At 44.6% G+C, this 24,345-nt stretch overlaps 1 protein-coding gene across 1 annotated transcript in view; it reads right to left on the reverse strand.

Annotated features, from left to right (window-relative positions):
* LOC144121081 (uncharacterized) overlaps positions 1-24,345 on the reverse strand; it is a 342,169-nt gene that overhangs the window by 55,395 nt on the left and 262,429 nt on the right. The window contains exons 12-40 of the mRNA XM_077654023.1: positions 24,201-24,320; positions 22,771-22,902; positions 22,093-22,212; positions 21,323-21,445; positions 20,107-20,376; positions 18,908-19,036; positions 18,446-18,553; positions 18,226-18,348; positions 17,900-18,028; positions 17,598-17,732; positions 16,562-16,819; positions 15,705-15,833; positions 15,474-15,611; positions 14,622-14,726; positions 13,696-13,809; positions 13,068-13,205; positions 12,887-12,967; positions 12,483-12,608; positions 12,015-12,137; positions 11,345-11,410; positions 11,132-11,242; positions 10,911-11,027; positions 10,044-10,169; positions 9,077-9,199; positions 7,942-8,172; positions 6,362-6,493; positions 6,084-6,167; positions 5,857-5,979; positions 1,561-5,067 (exon numbers count right to left, since the gene is read on the reverse strand). Of these exons, the coding sequence (XP_077510149.1) occupies positions 1,561-5,067; positions 5,857-5,979; positions 6,084-6,167; positions 6,362-6,493; positions 7,942-8,172; positions 9,077-9,199; positions 10,044-10,169; positions 10,911-11,027; positions 11,132-11,242; positions 11,345-11,410; positions 12,015-12,137; positions 12,483-12,608; positions 12,887-12,967; positions 13,068-13,205; positions 13,696-13,809; positions 14,622-14,726; positions 15,474-15,611; positions 15,705-15,833; positions 16,562-16,819; positions 17,598-17,732; positions 17,900-18,028; positions 18,226-18,348; positions 18,446-18,553; positions 18,908-19,036; positions 20,107-20,376; positions 21,323-21,445; positions 22,093-22,212; positions 22,771-22,902; positions 24,201-24,320 (7,221 nt within the window). The remainder of the gene's footprint in view (positions 1-1,560; positions 5,068-5,856; positions 5,980-6,083; positions 6,168-6,361; positions 6,494-7,941; positions 8,173-9,076; positions 9,200-10,043; positions 10,170-10,910; positions 11,028-11,131; positions 11,243-11,344; positions 11,411-12,014; positions 12,138-12,482; positions 12,609-12,886; positions 12,968-13,067; positions 13,206-13,695; positions 13,810-14,621; positions 14,727-15,473; positions 15,612-15,704; positions 15,834-16,561; positions 16,820-17,597; positions 17,733-17,899; positions 18,029-18,225; positions 18,349-18,445; positions 18,554-18,907; positions 19,037-20,106; positions 20,377-21,322; positions 21,446-22,092; positions 22,213-22,770; positions 22,903-24,200; positions 24,321-24,345) is intronic.

The raw sequence follows: 24,345 nt of genomic DNA on the forward strand, positions 1-24,345 counted from the left end.
TCACAGGTGTTAGCGCGATGGAGCCGTCTCATAAGGCCTTACTGCATCTTCAGCATTTTCGGCAGCATTTTTTTTTTTCGGGGGGGAGAGGGGCAATTTTATTAACAGAGGCCTTCGGACGAACCGGGCATTTCTTCCGGTCCCTTGAATTCCGAATTAATGAGGATTAATAGTAATCATGTTATTATTTTTTTTGTTGCCAGTCTTGTCATTTTATGGATTTTGTTTTGCATGACCTCATTATATTTTGGGTACTGTTATGCTGTCTAATCAAGTAGTATACATTTCTGTGCCCATCATGTTTTTTTATATGGTACTGAGGCAGTTTAGTTTTGCTTATTTTAGTTGCAAAGGCCATACACTATTTTGAAAAAAATAAGGGCAACAACATTTGGTTGCTCACCATTTTCTGAATTTTTTTTTGTACTGAACATATATTCGATATTTGATTCAATATTCGAAGCCATTTTTTCTTCATATTCGTATTTGATTCGTATTCGAAAAACTCAATATTCGCACACCCCTACATTCAAGTGAATGATACAATTGCTGAGCTGTGCTGTGGAGACATTATGACATTGCTCCCACTTTGAGAGAAGCTGACCTGGTGATTTCCATACAGTAATGCTACCCAATGCTTTGGGCCGCTAAGAATACGCCATACGAGGTTCACTATGAAGCTCAGCAAAGTACAGTGGCCTTTACATGAGTAGAAAAAGATAGAAATGCCTATATTCTAAGATTTTGCTGCTTGTTAGAGAGCATCAGGTAGTTGAAATTAATTTGCAGCCACTAACCATGTTCTACACACTTACAGTGTTGCATGCTATAGCATGTAAAAACTCGTCAATCAGTTAATAATTTATCCTTTATAAGAGGCCAATATATATTGATGTGCCTGTATTTAGAGCGACTAGCATGTGAAACACAAGGGTATTACTGAAAACAAATATGATAAAATATATAATCAAGGCATCAAAAATATAATTATTCAGAGAGGTATGCTGAAACCACCAAAATTTTCTGCTTTCGCCTTTCTTCTAGGATGTTATTAAAACAGAATGTTGAATTAGTGCAAACATTTTCATTTACTGGCTTTTTTCACTCACTTGTTCCAGTGTGCATTTCTGAAAGACAAGTGCTCAATGAGACAATGGTGGCACATTAGTTATTTAATTATCACACATCTCACTGCTCTTTCAGCCCCATACAATTTTTTTTCTCCTGTACATATCACAGTATCTTAATTTGCGTGCTTTATAGCACTTTTGCAGCTGCCTAAAGATATTCTACAGCTGCCAACTGCATTAAAGGGTCAAGCCATGTTGTAATTATTCAAGTTCCAAATTAGTTCTTGCGTAATGACATGAATTCTACACTAAAGCTTCAAATTCAGCCCTTGCACAACTGTGAATGTAAAAAGCAAAATTAAAGCAAAACAAAATTAAAGCAAAACAAAGTCAAAACTTCTGTGTCTGTGCTGCCTCTGGTTGCCTACACAATGCATAACTCCTCGAAAAAAAATTAAAAAGATACAGAGGCTTAATATCTCAAACTCACCCATGCAGAAGTCGTTGACACAAGCCTCTCCAATAATGCAACCACTGCAAACAGCTCGGCACCGGTTCTCGATGCATGACAGGCCCTTGGGACAGGACCCTGTGCACGTAACCACTGGCCTCTTGCACCCAATGATGGGCGTTGGGTTTCCAGTAAGACCTTCGGGGCAGTAGCAGTTTGCTTCATGGTTGCTGACCTTGCAGATAGCATTGGGGCCACACAAGCCCTTGATCTCACATGGGTTTTGGCAGCGATTCTGTGAGCAGGTTTCATCCAGCTGGCAGTCACTGTTCTTCCTGCAGCCAACTTGACAGTAACCAGCACTGAGGCAGGCTTCTTTCGGCGGGCAGTCTGTGTGGGTGAAGCAAGGATGGACGCAGCGGCTGTTGGTGCACTTCTCGCCAGCAGCGCAGTCAGACTCTCGAGTACAGACAAGTCGGCACTGCTCGTCAACGCAGGCATAGCCAGCGGCACAGTCGTGGTCGCTCAGGCACACGACAGACTTTCGACTGCAACCCACAGCTGGATCTCCGCGGAAGTGTGGTTGGCATTCGCAGGTGGCTGCATGCCCTTCGGCTCGGCAGATGGTGTTCAAGCCACACTTGAAATGGTCACAGGGGTTTTGGCACATTGGCTGACCGAGGCGGTCGGGGTAGCAGGCGAGGTGACTAGGGCAGTCCCCGTTCCCATGAGGACAGGAGTTGGGGTGGCGACAGCCCTGGCGATAAGGATCTCCAATGAAACCGTTTGTGCAGACACACTCATAACCACTGGGCACATCTACGCACTTGGCTGAAGGGTGGCATGGGTTGGAGTCACAGTAGTGAATCTCCTCACATCGAACCAAGGCATCGCCAGTGTAGCCAGGACGGCAGTGGCAGATGCGCTGGTGGTTCTGAGCCACACAGCCGGCATTGACTCCGCAGCCATCCACACAAGGGTCCTCGCAGTAAAAGTTTGGGAAGCAGGCTTTTGTGATGTGGCAGTCTTCATCCTTGAGGCACTCTACCTGCTTGCAGCCTTCCCGCTGGTCGTAAGGGTCTCCGATGTAGAGGCCATTTGGACACGTGCACTTGGGAAGGTGGTTGTCGACAACACACACAGCTCGTGGTGCACACTTGAGGAACTTGCAGCCGTCCTGACACCTGCGCTCGCCGTACGCTTCATCAAACTGGCAGACTTCATTGGGGTGTGGACAGTCAGCATGATTAATACACTCTGGTTCTGGGATCTTCTGGCAGCCCCCCCTGCTATTGGGGTCCCCGGTAAAACCTTCTCGGCATGTGCAACGGCCCCTGTGGTTGAATGCAATGCAGTCTGCATCGGGTGTACAGCTGAAGCTGATGCAAACTTCAGCACATTTCATTACGCCGATAGTGTTGGGAATGCAGGCCGACGTTGTCGGGCAGCCGGTGTGGTTACGACACTCGTCGTGCTCTCGTTCAACGCAGCCAAGCACGTTCTCCTGGTCTCTAACAAAGCCATGTCGGCACTGGCATTCGTATGAGTGCTGCCTGGGAACGCAAACGCTGTTGGGCCCACATTTGTTGAACTGGCAGGCATCAAAACACCTTTTGCTGCCCGTGTTGTCGGTCCGGCAAACATCAGTGAGCCTCCTGCAGTCTTCGTCAGTCTGGCACTCATCCTTCGGTCGGCACCCATTGATAGGGTTGTCGGGATCTCCCTTGTAGTCTTGCAGGCAGTGGCAAGAAGGCCGGTGGTTGTGCACACGGCACACTGCATTGGGACCACATTGCTTTCTTTCACAGGCATCAATGCATTTGCCACCATGAGTGCACACTTCATGAGAGGCACAATCGTCATCTGACGTGCAGCCTTCAGCAATCGGCTGAGTTGGCAAGCAAGCTATGTGAGGATTGAAGGGATCTCCTTGCGTTCCAGGAGGGCACGTGCACTGTGCCTTGTGATGTACGCCCGTGCAGAAAGCGTTTGGCGCACATTTTTCGTACACGCATACAGGCACACATTTCCTCAGTCCTGTCGTGTCTGGGCGGCAAATGAGGTCCTCTCTGCAGTCTACATCGACTTGGCATTCATCAGGAATATGGCAACCACCCAGTTGTGGGTCTCCAACTAGGCCAGACTTACAAACACAGGTTGGTCTGTGGTTTACTGCCTGACAAACAGCACCCTGAGCACAGATGTGACCTTCGCAAGCATCGTAGCAATCATTCTTGCCGTCAAATACTCTCTTGCAGACAGCAATGGATGGGCAATCATTGTCCCTGTAGCACCGTTCAGGTTGTACATAGCACCCGGTCTCTCGGTTGTACGGGTCTCCAACGAAGTTCTCTCGGCACTGACAGATTGTGATGTGGTTTTCCGTTCTGCAAACGCTGTTCTGGCCGCACAAGGTGGTGGTGCAACCTGGAAGACAACTCTTGATACCATTGCGGTCCACGGCACAGATCTCATCGTCTCTGCAGTCGCTGCTTGTGCGACATTTGGGGATAGGAGTGCAGCCCTCACGGTTGTCATCAGCAAGGCCCTCAAAGCCAGGCCTGCATTCGCAGCTGGATTTGTGATGCACCGTGATGCAGTCTGCATTGGGCCCGCAGCGCCTGTCCCAGCACGGATCCGTGCAGTTCCTAACACCAACTCGAGTCAACAAGCAAACAGCTGAATCGGGGCAGTCGTTATCGTGCTCGCACAAATGTCGCATGCAGCCTCTTCGGAGATCGTGTGGATTGCCAGCGAATCCTGGGAGACACTCACAAGCTGCCAGGTGGTCCATGGCAATGCAGTTCGCATTTGGTCCACATTCGTAGTCGAGACAGAGTTCAATACAGTCCTTGATTCCTACAGGAGTGATCTTGCAGACCTCATAACCCTTGCAGTCAAGGTTACTGTGGCAACGATCACGAAGTATTGGTGTGCAGCCCTGTGCCGGATCACTAGGGTTTCCATTGTAACCCTCCCGACATTCACAGACTGGCCTGTGAAGCCTTCCAACGCAGTGTGCATTGGGGCCGCAGCGGGTTTTGAGGCATGTCCTCGTGCAGTTCTTGATTCCCCGTGAGTCAGGAAGGCAGCGGTCACTCTCTGCACAGTCTGCATCTTGGATGCAGGTGTCAAGCAGCGGCTGACAACCCCGGATGCGGTCGTTCGGATTGCCCAGGAAGGAATCGCGGCAGACGCATATCGGCACGTGCTTCTGTCCAATGCACTTTGCATTCGGACCGCAGGCATGCCTCAGGCAGACGTCGACGCACTTGTTTCCACCCGACTGGTGGCGGCAGGCTTCATGCTCAAGGCAGTCCTGGTCAACGGCACAGTCGTCCGGCACCTGGCAGCCCGTGCCATCATAAATAAAGCCTGGAAGACACTCGCAGATGGCCTTGTGGTGCTCTCCAAGGCAGACGGCATTTTTGCCACAGGTCTTGTCTTCACAAACATCTCTGCACTGCTTGACTCCCTTGGTTCCAAGCTTGCACTCAAAGCGTTCACCACAGTCCCTATTCTCCAAGCACTCGTGTTGTAGTTTTGCTGTAAGAAATAAAAAAAAATGTATTTTTATTTATCATTACTATGACTCTTTTGCATAAATGGAAATGAAACAGCAAAGTGTCACAGTGAAGAATGTGAAGAAGCATGGTAACGGAAGGTATCTGCATGAAAAAAAAAATAAAAACAAACAAAAAGGCGCATGGCAATGTGCACAACTAAGAACTTGCCAGTAAAGGAAGAAAAAAGTGTGTAAAGGTGAAATTTAACATTTTCAAGCAGAATGTGTTAGTAGCATGAGTACTGCCTGAATTTTTAATTCTGCACAATGTTTGAAACTGTCTACCAGCGGACCGAAAGATATGCCACTGACACAAGTGCTTTTTAGTTAGACAGAAAAATGAATGAAATGTTTACCACAGTTCAAGACACTCCCACAATTCTCACGGCATACTGTGTGCTATGTACAATCACAGACAGAATAATATGGACCATGCTTCGGCTTTCAAACTCGTCCCTTGCACAGCATAACAGAAATTGACATGTTTGCCACCTTATGCACAAGCAGTATTTGCTTGTATAGGTACCAAACACCCATTAATTTCCACCAGGTAAAATTTCAGAAGAATCCCACCATATCGTGGTGCATGTTATTCTGTCCATGACTATACACAAGAAAATAAGCAAATCAGTCATTATATTCTCTGATGGTCCTAACGATGCAGCCTATTCACACAGTGAATACATAATGCAAGAAAAAAGCTCTAAGCTTAATTTACTACTAGATGAAAGCATTACAAAGAAGGCTAAGATGCTGTGTAAAAGGCTCACTAGTGCATCCACGAATCAGATCATTTGGATCGCCGTAGTACGATTCCTTGCAGATACAGCTCGCCCTGTGGTTGACAGCTTGGCACACAGCATTGGGACCACACTGAGTGTTGATGCAGACATCTAGACAGAAAGGAAGACGACACTGCAACACATGCCAGCAGCAGACAGAGACTGAAAAATCTCAGCACAAACCCTAAACTTAATAAAAAGATGGTACAAAATACCTTGACATTTTCGAGTGTTGTCTTGGCTGACCACACAAGCAGCATTGGTATTGCAGGCATCATCCGTTTCACAGATGGTTCCAGCTGTTTCAAAAAATCATCACACGCAATGTTAATAGAACTGAATAACACTTGCTTGTAGCATCAATTAACTAACATAGCTTAATTACAAGAATGCTGCCTTGCCAAAGCTTTAGCTCAGTACAGTGACTTCTAAAATATACACAGACACCAAAGGCTGGTGAGCCAATCTACTATGTAATGGGATATGCACTTGCCTCTTGGTGGTGTGCAGCCAATATCCAAGTCACCAGGGTCGCCCTGGAATCCTGGCAGGCACTGGCATACACCAACCCTGTTCTCCACAGTGCAGCCTGCATTTGGCCCACAGACTCTGTCTTCGCAGGGACCTGGACATGAATTCATCAGCATCTTGTTGAAAAACTGCAGAACAAAACATGCAACTGCTTCCATACAACTGTCTAAACCGTACGCTTTCCACTCTCTGAAAAATCTTTACAATTTCTGAAACTAAGTGAAAGACGAAACCATGATGTGCCAGGTAGCAGACCTACCACATAAATAAAGTTGGCTTATCAATTATTCGATAAGAATGCGGGGGAAGACGTTACCAGATTATTTTTATGGCAGCAATCTAGAGAGGTATACTGCTACAACATAGAAAGCATTTCCTCAACAACTGTCTATTCACCTTTCAAAGCCTCTTGAATAGCGCGGATTTTTCTCGCTATGATGCTTGCAGACTGCCACTGACACAGTTGTATGGCAGCAGACAAGAGAATCAAGCAAATGCTTAAAACTCTTCCATAAGCAGCACAAATCTGGAGTGATCAGTACACAACTATACAAAAGAAATGTTCGAAGGAGCTAAAAGTTTAGGCAAGATAACTTTTTAAATTTATTTTGAAACCAACACATTGCAGAGCCTGCAGGTGAAAAGTGTAACGTCTGCATTTCAAAATTAGCAAAAAAAGACCATCTGAAACCGCCAAAAACACAGCATGAACTGGTTGCAACGTGAAACACCCTGATTCATTTAAAATGGACCTAGCTATGTTTTTAAATGCTCTAATTAATTGTTTCTGATAAGGCAACAAGAGATGTAGAAAAATTAATGTGCAACAGGCCTGTCTAGTGATGTAATGGTTATAATTATGGCACCTAAAGTGTAAAGAAAACTGTGCCGAAAAAGAGCAAGTGAATTTGAGGTGAGGCATCTGTGCATTCTGCATATCAGTCCAATTTCGAAACTGACAATTATAAAACCTCCCACTGATGCTGATACTAGAAAGGTGGCCAGCATTTCACTTATGTTATGGTCTTCTATTCCAGCCACATAATACAGCTGACATATGACATGTATCACAAAACTTGCATTGATGGCCTACAGTGCATAGGCAGATAAGAAAGAGCATACCAGAGACAGAACATTGAAGTGTTAATGATTTTAAAGCACTGCAGTCTTTCAATGAGCCTAGACAGCTTTAAAGGCCGAGTTCAATGGCCATATGGCATAAGCAGCCTGTAGAATAACATGGGACAAAAGCCCTACTATGAAAATGCAGTGTTTAACTTCAAAGATGGCTTTACATTTTTCGGCACCTACAAGAGGCATGCCATCTAAATGGCAATGACAAACAAATTCAAACCTCAGATAATTGATTTTACTGTATTTCTTTGAGCGTGACGTGTCATAACAGCCTCAGACTGCTTGTCCAGAACTCTTGCCACCTATGTACTCTGGTAAGATGGGTGCCAATACAAGTTTATGCTAAGATCTTTCAATTTCCCAACTAGCTCCCTGCTTCCCAGGGGAATGCAAGTGGCCTCCACTCACGAATGCAATGTCGGCGGTTGTCAATGCCGGGCACGCAAGCACCCAGAGGTCCGCAGTCATGATCTGTTCTGCAGACGACCGGCGGGATAGGAGGAGTGAATGTAGTAGGTGGAATGGGTGGCTGTCCACCACCACCAGGAGGAGTTGGCAGCACTGGTGGTGGAGGCACATCGCCGCCACTGCCCCCGGGAAAAGGTGGGACCCCAGGTATCGTACCTGGTCCCTGAGGAGCTGTGTGAAAACAAACAGAAAACAAAGGAGTTAACATTTTACTCAATGCATGTGTGTCAATTATCCCCAAGCCTCTTGCGATTATACATCGAGATTTGAAATTGGATGCTGCAGTGGCAATTTCAAATCTGTCTGCGCCATTCACAAGCATAGAGACAGAAAACCTCAAGGTTATAAAGATGCTTACTGTGATCTTGGTGGAGACATCTTATATTTTTATTCTTATCAACAAAGAAACAAAAAAGGAAAATAAATTTGCATAACACCATGTTGTCATGGCATGTAGGCATCACTGCAACACATGCACTTAGCATTTCACCTGTAACTTTCTGTTGTTGTTGCTTACATAAGCATATATGTGCAACAGATGCCTGTAATAAGACATCTACTGCCTGTGTGCATTACACCTCATCTGAAAGTTCACACCTATATTATGCAGAGTCATACATACCTCATATCATATTGGAGTACAAAAAGACAGCATGAAAAAGAAAAATCTTTTCTTACATACGAAAGTGAATGCCAAGACAAACACATAGAAGCCTTGCTACCACTCTTGGCGTGTTTACTGTATTACTATCTGATACTGAACAAATTAAAGGTGTAGAAATGCAGTTTGAAACCAGCCCCTAGGCATATCAAATCCAGACTCACAAGGTGGAAGAAACAGACTTAGTATCAGCTGCTCATTAGTCTGTATGCAGAGATAGTGGCTGGCTCAATAATCAAATTTCAGAATGGAGCTGCTCCCACGAACCTCCCATGCTCAAGGTGAACATGGGACCTCTACAGGGCTGACAAGCATATTACAATATTTAGTGTATTACAAGATTTCACTGGTCTTGCACAGGACATAAACATAATAGCAAGGCCAAAAAAGGTCAGTACGACAGAGAAAACTTACTGCAAGCAAACAGTGGGTTTCCAGTCATTCCTTCTGGGCAGATGCACCTGAAGCTGCCAAAGGTATTGATGCAGCTGGCATCAGTGCCACAAACACTGCCGGTTCCAAGGCACTCATTGATGTCTGAAATGGCCATGAACAGGACAGCCATGAACAATGCAGCCATGAAATTTACCTAGCCCATTACTAGAGCACTATTCAATGACATTACTGCCGTTTCCTGAACTTAGGCACCAAGAAAGACATTCCCTTTTGAAAGTGTAGAAAACAAATCCAAGCATTGACTCTAGAAAACCGGGTGTTGATGACCGATGAAGGTTACAAGAACTGCATGCTATTAAATCGTGCCTTTAATAGGTCCACTGTACACAGCAAGATAAGGTGTTATAAGAAAAGCAGGATACTGTCACATGCAGAGGCATCATTACTGCTGAGCTTTTCAGAAGGTAGCCGAACATGAATTTGCCATCCCATTGTGCCAACAAAAAGTTCAGATTAAAATTGAGATAGGAAATAACTGTATGTATCTTGCCGTCAAAGATGACATTAGTGTGGCCACTAACACAACACAGAGATGGCATAATTAGTCAGGCTACAGCAACACATTTGAAGAAATTTATTGAAGATATGCAACCAAAGAGGACTGCTATGCCACCTCAAATTACAGTGAAAATTAAAATGAAAAGAAAATATGAGCAGGCAGCTGAAGACAATGTTTCTATCACCAGTGCAATACAGATATGGCACAATTTCTTAACGTACAGCACTATTTGCAAAGCCAGACCCCCATGCTACTTTGGTCTGAACACTAACATGTCCCTATCATGTCTTGTAGGTAAAGCACATTTAAGAAGACACAAAGGACGGCACTGCAGTATATTTAAACTTTAGTATTTAAATGCGCAGTTCATTTATAATGCAACATATTGAAACACAGAAGTAAAAGTGGAGAATGTACCACACTCACCATCGCACCGCGTGAAGGGATTTCCTTGCAAACCTGCCGGGCAGCGACATTCCAGTCTGTCGCCCAGCTCGTGGCACTGGGAATTTGTTCCACAGGTGAGGGCAGTGCAACGTGGCTTGTCTTGTGCTGGAAGAACATATGAAGGTGTCATGTGTCATTTGGTAAAATGGGTGTAATTAAATGGGGTAAATGGGTGTCATTTGGTAAAATGACACACGTGAGCCAAGTGATGACCATTTCTGACAGATGACCACCTACTTCCGAAGAATGCTTAAGATTGCATCTACAAATGCAAATGTGCTAGGAAGAAAATGTTTGCTTTTGGTCAGAACAGTAGCATATTAATCATGATCGATGCTAGGGTTCCCTTATATAACACACTTTTGCTGAACATTTTGTGACCCACAGCAAAATTCATTGAAGTATGCTTATAGAAGTGTGACCACTTATCTGTTGTTTGCATAATGCACAAAGGTTTGCCTAGTGTGACTGAAGGTTATTTGAAGACTGCAAGAAAGCGAAGTAAGATAACTTAAATAAGCACGAACTCACCTAAAATACATATATGACACCTGAGTCTTTATGTTGCCTATAAGTCACGTAAATGCTTACACAAACAGAAACTGCAGGCAAGAGTGATTTGGCACTCATGGGCATAAAGCGTTAAAAATGCAGGAATTAAACAAAGAACTCTACTGTGGGTCAAAGAAAATAAAAGCAAGCAATATATGAAGCTCAACTCTGACCAGCTTTACAATTATACACATCACATCGAGCACTTAGTACACGGAATCCCTATGTGAGTGCACTCTCCTGAGCATTTATATGACACAAATCTGTACAAAGTAAAACTAAATGACCACTCACTGCAGCCAGTGTAGGGGTTTCCAAAAAGCCCAGGGTTGCAAACACACTTGTTGGGTACAGCATACATGCAATGCGCTCCGACTCCACATCCTGGGGAACACACAGGTGGCAGGATCGCTGCATATAAACACGGAAACCAGTCAATGTTTTTGGCCCACCATTCACATGGTTGCGAGAGCCTCCTCTCACAGAAACAATTAAGATACATTAAGTGTGCTTACGTGGAACACACATGACTTCAGAGTTGCCCAAGAAGTATGGCAGGCAGACACAGCTGCCAGTCTGTTGATCACAGCGTGCACCAACGCCACACTGGACATTCTCACATCGATCTGATGAAAAAATGAAGAAAAATTGTGTTAACTGCAAACTTGCACGATAAATGGCTAGGTGGAAATGTTTGCCAACAGCAGATCAGAGAAAGGCAAACGAACCTATGCAGTAGCCAGCAACACAATCCTGCCCTTTCGGGCAAGGTCTGGATTCTGAGCAGTGAGTATCTATGTGGGAAAAAAAAGAAGACGAAATCGCATGTTTAGTTCTGAATACAGAAGACTGACTGATAATGAACGGTATTGCTGCAAGATTCAACAATGCAATTTACACAGCTGTTACTTTCTGAAGCAGATCTTCAGATTAGTTCCTAGCCTCTTTTGTCAGTTTTCCAGCCAATGCCACTAACAGAGTTTGTAAACATTCTTTCAAAGCTGAAAAGGCCAATTCTAACACTGCAAGCAACAAGCATTCATACAAGTATGTTGAACAGCTTTAGGAGCATGAAGTTTTTGTCTCCCAGGATAGTTGTCTTGAAGAAAATAATTAAAAGGAAGAAATGAATGAACAAACTATGCTGTGCCATTATGTCTCATGCATGTCATTTTTTAAACACAGATAACTGGCACCATAGTGCCAACATGGCCAACGCTATCGTGCGTCTTTTTTGAACATTGTCTCCAGGATGGAGAACCCGTCACCAAATGGAGAACCTGGCATATTTCTTATTGTTTAGGTGCTTCAAGCAGCTGTTCCCATTGTAGGTTAGTTATTTCCATAGTATGCTGCAAAGTTCAGCGCATTGGCAATAAACACGCAGACAAACCATACCAGGTGAACATTCTCCTCCTTCCCATGGGTTGCCGCGGAATCCTTCGAAACATTTGCAGACGCCCTCGTTTCTCGAGTTTACAATGCAGTGCGCGTTGTTGCCACACCACACCTTGGAGCATGCTGAAAAAAAAAATGTGAGAAAAAAATTTTGAGTGAATGTTGCAAAGACAAGAAAAAGAAAAAATACCACATAAGTCGACATCACAAAAAGCTTTTTAAGTTAATTAGTCAGAAATTAAACACCCTCCTTTTTTTTTCCAATACACTACTATTCAAGCACAGAAACAGCATGAACATCTCTTTGTCGCGATACCATGGGGAGCAATGCTAGTCCTACAACAGTCCCGGTGTCAAATGGTACTGCTAATTGTCACCATGTACATACAAGGCAGAAACAATTTGCTTTCTATTTTTATAAACAGTATATTATGGTCTTGCAGTGCCCTGAAAAGCATGTCGACTTACGTGATTGGCAGCCTTGCTCCAGGTCGTAGGGATCACCTTCGTAGCCAGGCTGGCACCAACATGTTGGTTTGTGGTCCTTGGGTTCGCAGTAGGCATGTGGACCGCACTCTGACGTCACACAAGGATCTGGATAACAATAAAATGAAAAAGAACAGTCAGATCATGAGTAAAAATGTATGCTTTATCTACTGCATGAAAAATAAAAGAAAGTGGTGAAAAATTTTAAATGCTTGTACACTCCTAACCCAGCCTAAAACAAGTCTAGAGTTATTTGCAACTCTCTGTTTATATACAGGACCAATGAAACTTACATTCCAGGCATCTGATGAACTCATTCAGTAATTATCATAATCATTTACGCGTCCCAGAGAAAGGGGTTGCTGAAAGACATGCAAGAGACTCACCAAAGCAAGTGGCTCCCTTTGCTTCGCATACAGCATTTCGAGGACACTGGTCATCTGATTTGCAAGCAGCTGATCCTTGGCCTGAAACAAAAGACCATTGTGTTAGTTCTCCGAGCTTGCAACCAAATATACAATTGCACTAAGATGGTGGAAGGCACTAAAAGAAACGCATTGAACATACATCCAGCTCCGAATGGATCGCCTGTTGTTCCTGGTGGGCACTCGCACTGGAAGCTGCCAATGATATTGATGCAGATGGCTCCGACTCCACACGGGCCGTTTGGGTCGATCGGAAGGTTCGATGTACATTCGTTTACATCTGCAGAGTCAAACAATGAAACTGTGAGCAAGAACCTTACTGAGGCCCTAGTGACATCGATGTGGAGTATTAAAAAGGCTTCTGCCTGCTTATTTGAACAAATTTTCAGTCCCGTTAAAGATCGAAATATTGAGACTCAACTAAATCAGTCTGAAGCTTCAGATCACCTCCTGACCCCTGCAGCATGCTGCTCATAAGCATTTAAAGCTTAAAACAAGAGCACAGTGCTAGAAAAATGAAACACGAGACTTCGGTTCATAGTCGGCATAGTCAGCAATAATTTAGTTGTCACATGAAAGGTACAACAAGCATTAACAGCTTACAGCAGACTGCTTTTACAGAAAGTTAAAATCAACATTTTCTTTTTTTCTCTCAGTCTTTCACAACGATGGGAATGTTACAAAGATGAAGAAGCCATTTGAGTGCCGGCCTTTCTGTAACACCAGCAGAAGTAAGCGATGGTGTCAGATGTGCAGAAAAGGAGTCTTACCCCAGCAGCCAGTCTGTGGGTTTCCAGTGCAGCCAGGGTTACACTGGCACTGCGGTCCCGATGGAGTGATGGCACATGTCGCATACTGGCCACACTGAATCCAAGCACAAGGATCTGCATGACCAGACAGAAAGCTACTGAATGCTGTTCACCTCACCAGCTGACCTTCCCAGTCAAACAAGACTAGTTCGAATTCTTGAAAGCATGCGTAGACCTAAATGAAATCCGAATGGTTCCAATATAGGTTTCCAATTGGTTCCAGCTGCGTTTTTAGGAGGTCCGATTGCTCTTTTTTGACTGGGTCAAAAGTTGAAAATGCTTTCAGCACACCTTGAATGCTAATGCTATAACATTAACAGTACCACTGTTACATATTTTGTTGAAACTGCTATTTCTCTCTCCCTCTGAGGCTTCCTTTTCCTCTCATGATTACTACAGCGCAAGAAGGTAGGTAGCGAGGCCCAGCACCATACACGCAATGCGCAACCGGGTTCTTAATCCCTCACATGTCACCCTGCAGCATATTTTTTGCTAATATATATTCACAAATGCACTCTGTTTTCATACAAAAGATCAGCCAATGGCAGTGGCTCCTTATTTTAGTGGTGCAACATAGGTGCTTTTGTGGTACCAAAAACTATGAAGAGCTAGAGATTGAATGAAGCTAAAGGATGGTCTGACATGAGTGTTTTATGAGCCCATTAATTAAAAATCTACCTTGCTTTACTCTATTATTCTTGAAAAATGCCCACCTTGCCCAAAGTACTGTGTTTCACACGTGTTGGTGGTTACCTTTTGCCCTGGGCATTGCATCAGTTACTAAAGTGCACTCTACTGAAGCGCATGCAATAACTTTCAGGAAACTAAGAATACTGAAAACTGAAGGCAGATAACAAGATAAACGAGAATGTCCTGAAGACACTCACCCTTGCAAGTGTCGCCTTCCAAGATGTATGGAGGGAGGCACTGGCACTGTCCACGAACACACTTTTCATTCGACGGGCAGTCAGGATCATTCCGGCACCGGATTCCTAGGATGGAAACAAAGAAAGAAGAAAGAGGTAAGAAAATATAATGAAAATAGGTGCTCAATACAGCGTAATGACTCTGCCTCTGCCTCTGACTCTGCCTCTGAAACACGTGAATGTGAAAGCAAGCACAAAGCAGGTCAACAGTGGAGACCAGTTTTTGTTCTTTCAGTATAATATACTGTTAGCACCAAATGAAATGTGAACAAGACAATATAAATGAGAATAGAAAAACCGAGATTTTAGATGAGGGATACTAGCGGCACTTGATTTTCACTTCGATGGTGCAAAGACCGCTTCGTGGAAGTGCTGATGCACACCGCCTGCATTTCTTTTCCAGCAGCCAATATTTCTGCATTCTCGAGTTTGCGTTACAAGTATACTGTTTACGTTTCATTTGCTACTATAGTAATTGTACACTGCTGTTCTGTATGTCATACAGTGCAGCTAACGTTTCATAATGTGATGTTTTTTTACAAATATGTTTCGGTTTCTTTTTCTTTGCAGTTCGACTTTCTGCCCGCTTCTTTCTGTATTTCTGTGCTCTGACAGGATGTACAAACAAACAAACAAACAAACAAACAAACAAACAAACAAACAAACAAACAAACGATTTCCTTTGAGTGCTACAGAATACTCGATCATTACAGCAGCAAATTTTTGCTGTCAAGTGTAGATGAATCTTTTCAAGTAATGGCAGGTGCAATCTCTCCCATTCAATGCTGCATGCAGATAAGTACGATAACTTACGAATCGGGGAGCAGCCTTGTCGCGGATTTCCTGTGTATCCCGGTGCACACAGACACTGGTAGTTTCCAAGCGCATCCCGGCACTGGGCATTGGCACCACATGGTGACCATTCGCTGATTTCTTCGCACTCGTTGATGTCTGAAAGGCCAATGTCGAACCGTTAGCCTCAAAGTAACTTGCTACACAGGAAACACACAAACAGTGGTGGTGATGATGCCACAGTGGTCTTACTTCGGCAAAACCCAGTGACCTCGAGAGTGAACCCTTTGGGGCAGATGCAGAAACCATGGCTCGGTCCGGTGAAAATGCACTCCTGGTTCTCTGGGCATCGGTTCGTGGTCGAGCAGTTTCGGCTAACCACTGAAAATGAAAAGCACAAAAAGTTCTTGTTTAAGCAATGACTTTGGTTCTGCAATTTGTATGCAATTCTTTTTGCAGGAAATACTGCAGTTTTCTAGCATTATGATTGAAATAAACAGGCCTTACGCATATTTTTAAAAATCAGGGTCATGCAACAATGCAATGCTGCATATCCCTTCAGTCAGCATTTCAGGTCTGCAAACAGGCTCGGCTTTCAGTGTGAAAAATAACAGTCGAAAATGCAGTCAGACAGGCAACGCTGAGCAGGAGTGACACCTTCTTGAACAGCCTTCACTTTGAGAAGAATTGTCAGAAGGACAAATGCAATCTAACTTAAATGTAACTACTCAGTGGAAAAAAGAGATATACCAAGCAAACTTTGAGAAGTTAATCTCGAGCACCATGCTCACACATTTAATTACAACAATTTTCGAGGCTACTGAGGTATACACTTGCTACCACTGCACTGCTACTGGTGTAGAAGATTAGTGCAGAGCTGCTAACTCGCTAATCACTTCCGCAAATGCTACCAAAGTTTCTGTTTAATGCCGAGGGCACAAGTTTGACTAATGATCAATTTGTTCACACCTGTGGCCTAAAAAGGTTAAAGGCATCACCTAAGGAACAAAACTGCAAATGCATGTGATAACAAAAATGCTGATGGCAAGAGCTTTATACAACTGGTGGATTGATTTCCTCAAACTTAAGGTGGCAAGGTGGGCACTTACTGATGCAGTACTCTCCTTCCCGAACAAAGGGATGTTTGCAGCCACACGCTCCCTTCTGGTAACGGTCCTTGATGCAGATTGTGTTTCCAGGGCACTGGCTGTCCTTCTGACACTCGATCTGGTCTGGGTAGCAGACACTGTACGGGTCGCCCACATGACCACGAGGGCACTGGCAGAGGTAGCTGCCTTCCAAGTTCATGCAGAAGGCGTTCAGGCCGCAAGGAGAGCTGGTTTTGAACTCCGAGCACTCGTTGATGTCTGTACAGAAGAATAAATGCAACCGCGTTTTGAATTACGGGCAAATTTTGTTTCTGGCAGAGAGTTCCTGAACAGAGAGAGCAGGGTTCACTGGCTTTAAGTCTTTATCTTATTGATAAATTCTAGAGGGTGCAGTGTACACCTGGCCAATTCTTTAACAGTACCGTGCGATGACTAACCAGCCGGCTTGTCAGCACCTTATCATGGTGCAGAGCAGCGAAGCAAACGAGAATAAGCACGTGTAAAGCATGCATTTATTCTCTCCTGTTTCGCCACTCCGCGCCATGATGAGGCTCTGACAAGCTGGCTGGTTGATGGTCGTTAGGTACTGTTAAAGAATTGGCTGGGTATACATTACAGCGAGCAATAGAGAATAAACTACGAAGATCCTAATTCGATTAGATGACCACCTTGACAAGAGTCATACAAAAAAAAAGCAGTAGCCCCATGCTGCTCTGATGCAGGTTGCAACAAATGAAGTCATGCAAGAACTTGATGAATAATTGCACAGGAAACAAATATTACAAATTTCTACCGGAACCAGACAGTTCCAGCAATTCCAGACACTGGAAAGTTTTAGCTGAGATAGGCAAAGAATACAGAAGTCGCATTAAAACTTTCATATCTGAGACTACTCTTGTACGTCTGATAACCAGAATCTCACAGTGAACCTGCTATGAACAGTGCATACCATACGAGTTGTATCCTGCTCTGTCACTGTGTACATCACCTCACCTCAAAGAGTCCAGCAAGAACATTCAACCTGGTTATCACTCACCTCTGCATCGAGAGATGGATGTGTCATAAGTGAAGCCCCGACGACACACACACTGGCTGCGTCCATCCACTGATATGCACTCCTCGTGTGGTGGGCAAGGACGGGCACTTGAACAGCCATGGATGACATGTTCTCCTGTAAATGTACAGTTTTTATAGGTAAATTTCATTGCCCAGATCAAATCATTTGTCTCCTTTAAAAAAAAAGCATGGCAGACAAGCTTTGTTTGCTACAAATCAGGATAGTATTATAGACACTTATGTGCAATAAGTGAGAAAAAAAAGGAATTTGAAAGGCCTCACCTTTTGCCAAACATCCTCTGAAAGGGTCACCCACAAATCCATGCGGACAGACACATTCAAACTTCCCAGGCAAGTTCCGACAAAGGGCACCTTGACCACAAGGATGGCTTCCAGAGCATTCATCGATGTCTACAGAGAAGAAATTCATAACATTATTACCAGCAAGACAACACAAACTGAAACATTGCATCTAAAGTGAGCCATATTCTTTCTGTACTGTGGCACTTGAAATTATCACAAACATTGCTTCACAACCAATGATAGCAATTAAAACAGTGGAGTAACCAAGATTTCTTGCAGTAGTTAAAGCAAAACAAGATGCTTACCAACGCAACCAGGCAGGCTGTTACTTTGACCAGTAAAACCATGTGCGCAAACGCAAATTGGCTGCCCAGCATGGTCGAGCTGACATTCGGCATGAGCGCCACAGAAAATTTCTTCGCAAGGATCTGTCAAAGAAACAGTGAAAATAAGTGTATGTGTATAAACCTTGTAAAATGAGAAAACAGTAAAGAGAGAATGGTTACACTGTAAATATCAACGTACGTCGGCATTCACTTCCAAAGTTGGGCGAAGGGCAGTAGCACTGACGGTCTCTGCAGACTGCATGGCCAGCGCAGGCATCGTCTTGTTCACATTGGATAACTTGAACGCCTGAGGGAGCAAACACCAAAAGAAGGCGACAAGAATTTTCAAACTGCATTGTCCGTTTAATTTTGTACAATGTAGGCAGTCCCTCAATTAATTCTAAGTCTATATCTTGCATAGATCTGATATAAAACAAGCAAATGTTACACGGCATAGCGTGCAGGTTTAATTTTTTTTACCCATTACTGCCAAACAAACAACATTCGATATCATTCCTTCATGTATTGGCATACTCACAAAACATGAGTTCTCAGCTTTTCTAGTCAGAAACCGCGACTTATGTCAGTTCTTGAGTAGCGATAGCAACATGAATATTATGTTAAGTTAGTTGTATCAATTAAAACTGCACGATCTTCTCACATCGAACAGTTGGGTCTCCCGAGGTCCCTGGTGGACACCTGCAGTGGTAGCTCCCAGGCGTGTTCGTACAGATGGCAGATATTCCACACTTGCCATTCGGTCCAAATGTCTGTGCGCATTCGTTGATGTCTGGAAGGTGGCAGAATCACATTCACAGGCTTAGTAATAGTTTTAGCATTCATTCGAAGGCAATTTGAACACATGAGAAACAATGACTGCGTTATATATGTGAAAAAAAAAAGATTTTTGTTATTTGGAAGGGAATGAAAACTCGAAGATTGAACTGCCACAGTAGGTATGCAATGCAGACACAATAAGCGACGCTGTATCCGCAACGAGTGTAGGCACGGTAATCACGGCATTTATCGTGAATATGTGATATGCAGACAACACCAAAATAATGTCTTTGATAGAAAATTCAGACAATAAACATGATGCGGACTGATCCTTGAGTACGCCACAGCTAGGCACAAATGAGCCCGCCATTTTAATTAGAAACCGACACACATACACGTGCATCATTCACAAAGATGTAATAATAAAAACAAAATTTTCTTGCGGCTCACCCATAAATCTCTGCCATTCCGATGCTCAACCCTAAGCATCGCAGATAGCATGCCAAACTGAAGACCAAAAATCCTGAGCATTATCCAGTCCAGATTGCCTTTGCAACGCATTTAAGTAGTCTTTCCTGCACTGCGACAATTCCATGGCCGTTATGACATGCCTCTGTTTAAGAAATTAGCTGTACAGCTGCCGTTTTTGCCATCAGTCATAACATACGCACGTGATCACCCACATACTTGGTCACGATAGAATGCACAGAGAGATTTGCCAGCATTCCTGAGTGGGCATTATGTTGATGTCAGGGGCACACCTAAATTCTCCATCAAGAATGAACTGCACCACTACGATGCTGTTTTTCCAAGAAAGAAGGCTGACTTCAACGTTTTGCGAAGGCCTTGGCAAGATAATAGATGGTATGCAGTGGAGTTACGACAGACATCATGCTGTGCATCAAGAGCTTAAGGCAAAAGCCTGTTCATTCATGTAATCCGCTTTTCGCCACCTGCTGGTGGAAGCCTGCTAGAAGCTATGCTTGGTGCCAGAGATTGGCTCTGCTTGGTGCAACACCATGGCACCCCCGACATCATGTGCAAGCCTCTCCTCTGCGCCCAGATATACACGTGTGCACTGACCGTGACAGCGGACGCGTCCATTGCCCGAGTACCCGGGTGGGCAAGAGCAGGTGAAGCTGCCCAGCGTGTTGGCGCAGAGGGCACCCTGCCCGCACAGCCCCGAGGGTCCCAGCAGCCGGTCACACTCGTTGACATCTTCGCAGAACCGGAACGGGTCCCCGGTGAAGCCCGGCGGACAGGAGCAGCGGTAGCTGCCTGGCGTGTTGCTGCACAACGCACCCTGGCCGCACAGGCCCGACGGGCCGTGGTGTACGCCGCACTCGTCCACATCTGCAGGGCAGAGTCAGGAGGAGCCACACGAGTATTAGCACACGCGTACATCCATACAGAGCAGCCGTTAGCAGTAGCACGGATAACATGACCTCATGCTATGCTTATACTCTACCTTGAATGTATCTGTACAGCCTTAGTCAAAAATGCACACGCCATGATGTAGAACTCCTGTAACACTTCTCGCATTCCTAATAAGCACTGCGGGTGTAGAGACGAGAAGTCTCTTTACCCTCCAGAGCTTTGTGATGCAATGCAAAATGAGCTGCACCACAAGGATTTAACCTTGGTGATCTCTGCATTTTTTAATTACGCTGCGCGAGCATCTTTCTCTGGAGGCCGCTCCATTCCTGTCCCAAAGAAGCTCACCTGTGGCCATAACCGAGGTGTGAGAGATAGGGCATGGAGTGAGGGGGCGCAAAAGAAAATGAAAACGTGGAGAAGGAGCTGTTAGTTCTGTTAAAGACATCTGCATCCTGATCAGCATTATCAGAATGAGCACCAAGCATTTACGCTGAGGATATCTAATCCACAATTATGTCAGTTACCATTTCACAGAGGCAGGCTAAATAAAGTTGGCTGAGTTGACAAAAATTCGCAATGAAATGGATAAACAGCATTACACAAGTGGCGTACTGATTCTTTACATGTTGTCATGAGTTGCATGTCACCTTTTTATTTTTCTCTTTTTTATGTTTAACTGGCATGTCGTGGTTCCTTATTGACGAACAACATGCTACTCAGTGTACACAGCACTGCTCAAAACATGCTTACAGTCGAAATTGAAAAGTTGAAGGTCAGCACTGCTACCTTACTGCCCAACTCATAGGTGGCGTCTCCATCTACTAAACTTCAAAAACTGGCCGCAGGTAGTGCCCGAATTTTTCTTCAGATTTTTGTAACTCATGTTATTAAACAACTCTGTGTCATCTGTGCGCTCTCTCACCGATGCATCCGGCCCGGATGTTGGATGGGTTGAAAGTGAAGCCGACGTCGCAGACGCATGCTGCCTCTTTGCCGTTGGCCTGACAGGTGGCGTGGCGGCCACATTCCACCATCTCGCAGGGTGCTGCATGGGTCATCAAGAGAGGCAAGGGCAAGACACTGTTAGAAGATATTGTAAGAGGGCATATGGTTCTTAATATATATGTGCTAATAGACTGGGTTGTAGCACTGTTTCCAATTGTTTAATCCCCAATACAGCAGAGAACGATGCCAGGGGGATGCTTGTAACCGCTTAGGCAGTTGAGTGCCCGACGGCGAAAGGGCTCAAAAACAGTACCATTTGTATACGAGGTGGATGTTCTATAAATAAGCAAGGTGAAACAGAATGTGACTGAGACGGATTACTGCACAGCCTCAAAATGCAAAAAAGTGCGTGTTGTCTGAGACATGGTTCGATGCATGCCACGAACTCCACTGCTCCAATACTTCAGCTTATTTTCGGCTGCCAACTGCCGTGTCGCCTTAATCTGCAGCACTGTTCTAAACACGTAAAATATTGTCGCCTTATTCAGCAATTAGGTTGATTCTGAACTAATCACGCAAGAAACAAGAAATAAACTGTGCACTGCTGTGACGCACACTTCACTTACTGAGACCATCGTGGAAAATGGAAAAGCTCGTGAACAGCAGCTCATAGTTCAACTGCAGCGCTAGTGTTTTGCTTATGTGTGCAAAATGAGGAGGAAAAACAGGGGTAAGTGGCACACTCACAGACACAAGCCTCCTTGGGATTTCCGATCAGGTGGTCGGGACAGTAGCAGCGGTAGGTTCCATCGGCATTGGCACACTTGGCATTTTTGCCACATGGGTTGGCCAGGCACTCGTTGATGTCTGCGTGGCCACGTGAGTGAAAAAAAAATGAGAGTTTACAATTTGCAAAAGACAGTTTCAACTTCTGCCGACAACGTCAATTTGTTCGCGCCATATATATTTACAGTAAAAGAGCTTCCAACATCGCCTTGTGATAGACCATTCCCCACTCTCTCGCATTACGCTACCACCAGTTAAAATATATCGGCTTAGAAGTAAGCGATCGCAAGATTTCTCGCCGTCACTTTGATCTGTGAGACTGACTCGCTCCTCAGTAGTTTAGTCCTCACAGTGCGCGAAAAATATTGGAAGGGCTTGAAAACACCTATGTATAATATGCTGTCAAGAACAGAAAGACCCGGTGGTCAGCTGTAAATAATAATAAACAAAGAGACAGCCTGCAAGCCACAAGAAATCTACGTGCAAGGCAACGGTCAGAATAAAAAGCTACTTTCTTAAAGCGAGTAGAGTTAGCTTTATAGAGATCACGTGGAACAATGCTCTGTGGCGACACTGTGAGAGCGGGTGACAGCTTATCAGTGCATGCGCTGTGTACGCGCGTGATCAGCGTGCATGTACCTCGGCAGCGACTCTGGGGCGATGGGTGGATCTTCTCATAGCCTGCTTTGCATTGACACAGGAATCCGCCTTCAGTGTTCACGCAGGCTGCGTTGCGACCGCATGTGCCTCGGGACAAGCACTCGTTTCGGTCTGAAAGAAAGAACACGTGGAGGAGGGGGAAAGGATCCAAATGAGATATAGCATTTCTCTCTCTCCCAGGCTGCGCGCCGTGATAATTTGCTAATTAATTTCGGTTGCTGCCCCATGTCACAGTCAGTAGTGAATAAGCCCGTGATCAAAAGAAAATACAGCTGTTGGCTATTTCGAACAATCTGCACTCAATCTCCCCGACAATTCCTTTTTTTTTTAGGCTTCACTGCAGTACATATTTATTGCAGTGAAACCAACCTGTTGTGACTTTCCATCAGGACGTTTTAAATTGTTAAGCAGGCGAAAACCACATTCAAATTGCTGGAACGTAAGGTTCATAGTAGAAAAAAAAAAGAAATTTCATTATCCGAATGCTTAAATGATGATCAGAAAGTATACGCCTACTAAGGTAGCCAATATCTACTCGCCCCACCAGAGTGCGTTTATTATGGCATACAAAGCAAGCCGCGCATTGAGAATAGAACTCGCGAACGTCAAAAACATGTGTGACCCAAAAATAGCCAAGGCCATTTCCGCCCTTAAACCCGACTCCTGCTCGCCTAATAAAGGCAAAAAGCATAACAACACCAACAATAACAAAAAAAAAATTATTCAGCAGATGGGCTCTACCCTGCGTACGGGTGCAAAGCAGTGAAACAACCTTTGGCGAACGCAAGTTTGGGGGACGCTCGCGGCCTTAGAACGCTGCGGTTCACGATGTTTACGGTCAATGGTAACCGTGGAATACACGCGAATGATTGCTCATTACTCTCAGTATAGAAAACTTTCAGCAGTATGCTGAAAGTCAAGTCTTTACGGATGTATTGAGCAAACCAAAAACCAGCAAAGTTCCTGGTTGGCAATTTCCTCGCCATTTATGTACTGACTTATCACGACCATGCGAAACTAGAGAACTAAGCAATGGATAGAATTGCCTGTGCGATTTTCTGTGCTTACCGACTCCAAAATTCAGTTTGTCAGTTACTAATCGAAGCTGCAATGCATCGAGTCAGGGTGATCTTCAATGGCTACAACGGATGTAGTCTAAAGCTAGTACATGCGATTGTCTGCACGAATATCTGTGGCTAAGCGGACCCTTTGCAAAAACACAAACGAGAACTCTGCCCGGAAATTTAGCAGTACGCGAAAGTAAGCTGGCCAGACGCGGCTTCCCTACCCAGGTACCGTTGGTGAGACTGCGTCGAATTCGCTACATTGGTTCAGTTGCCGGCTTCTCTAAGCCGAATAAAAATTATAACGCAACGCAAGACAGGCCGAGAGCACGCATTCCGTCTTACCGATGCATTCCTTCTGGTTGGGCGACACTTGGTAGCCCTTCTTGCACTGGCAGAAATTGTTGACGCACTCCGCATTGGCCGTGCAGTCGTGGTACGTTGCGCACTCCACACCAACGATGTCTGCGGAGAAGGTGCGCATCAAGCG

Source organism: Amblyomma americanum, chromosome 2 (genome assembly GCF_052857255.1).
Source record: "Amblyomma americanum isolate KBUSLIRL-KWMA chromosome 2, ASM5285725v1, whole genome shotgun sequence".
In the NCBI taxonomy this organism is placed as follows: domain Eukaryota; kingdom Metazoa; phylum Arthropoda; class Arachnida; order Ixodida; family Ixodidae; genus Amblyomma; species Amblyomma americanum.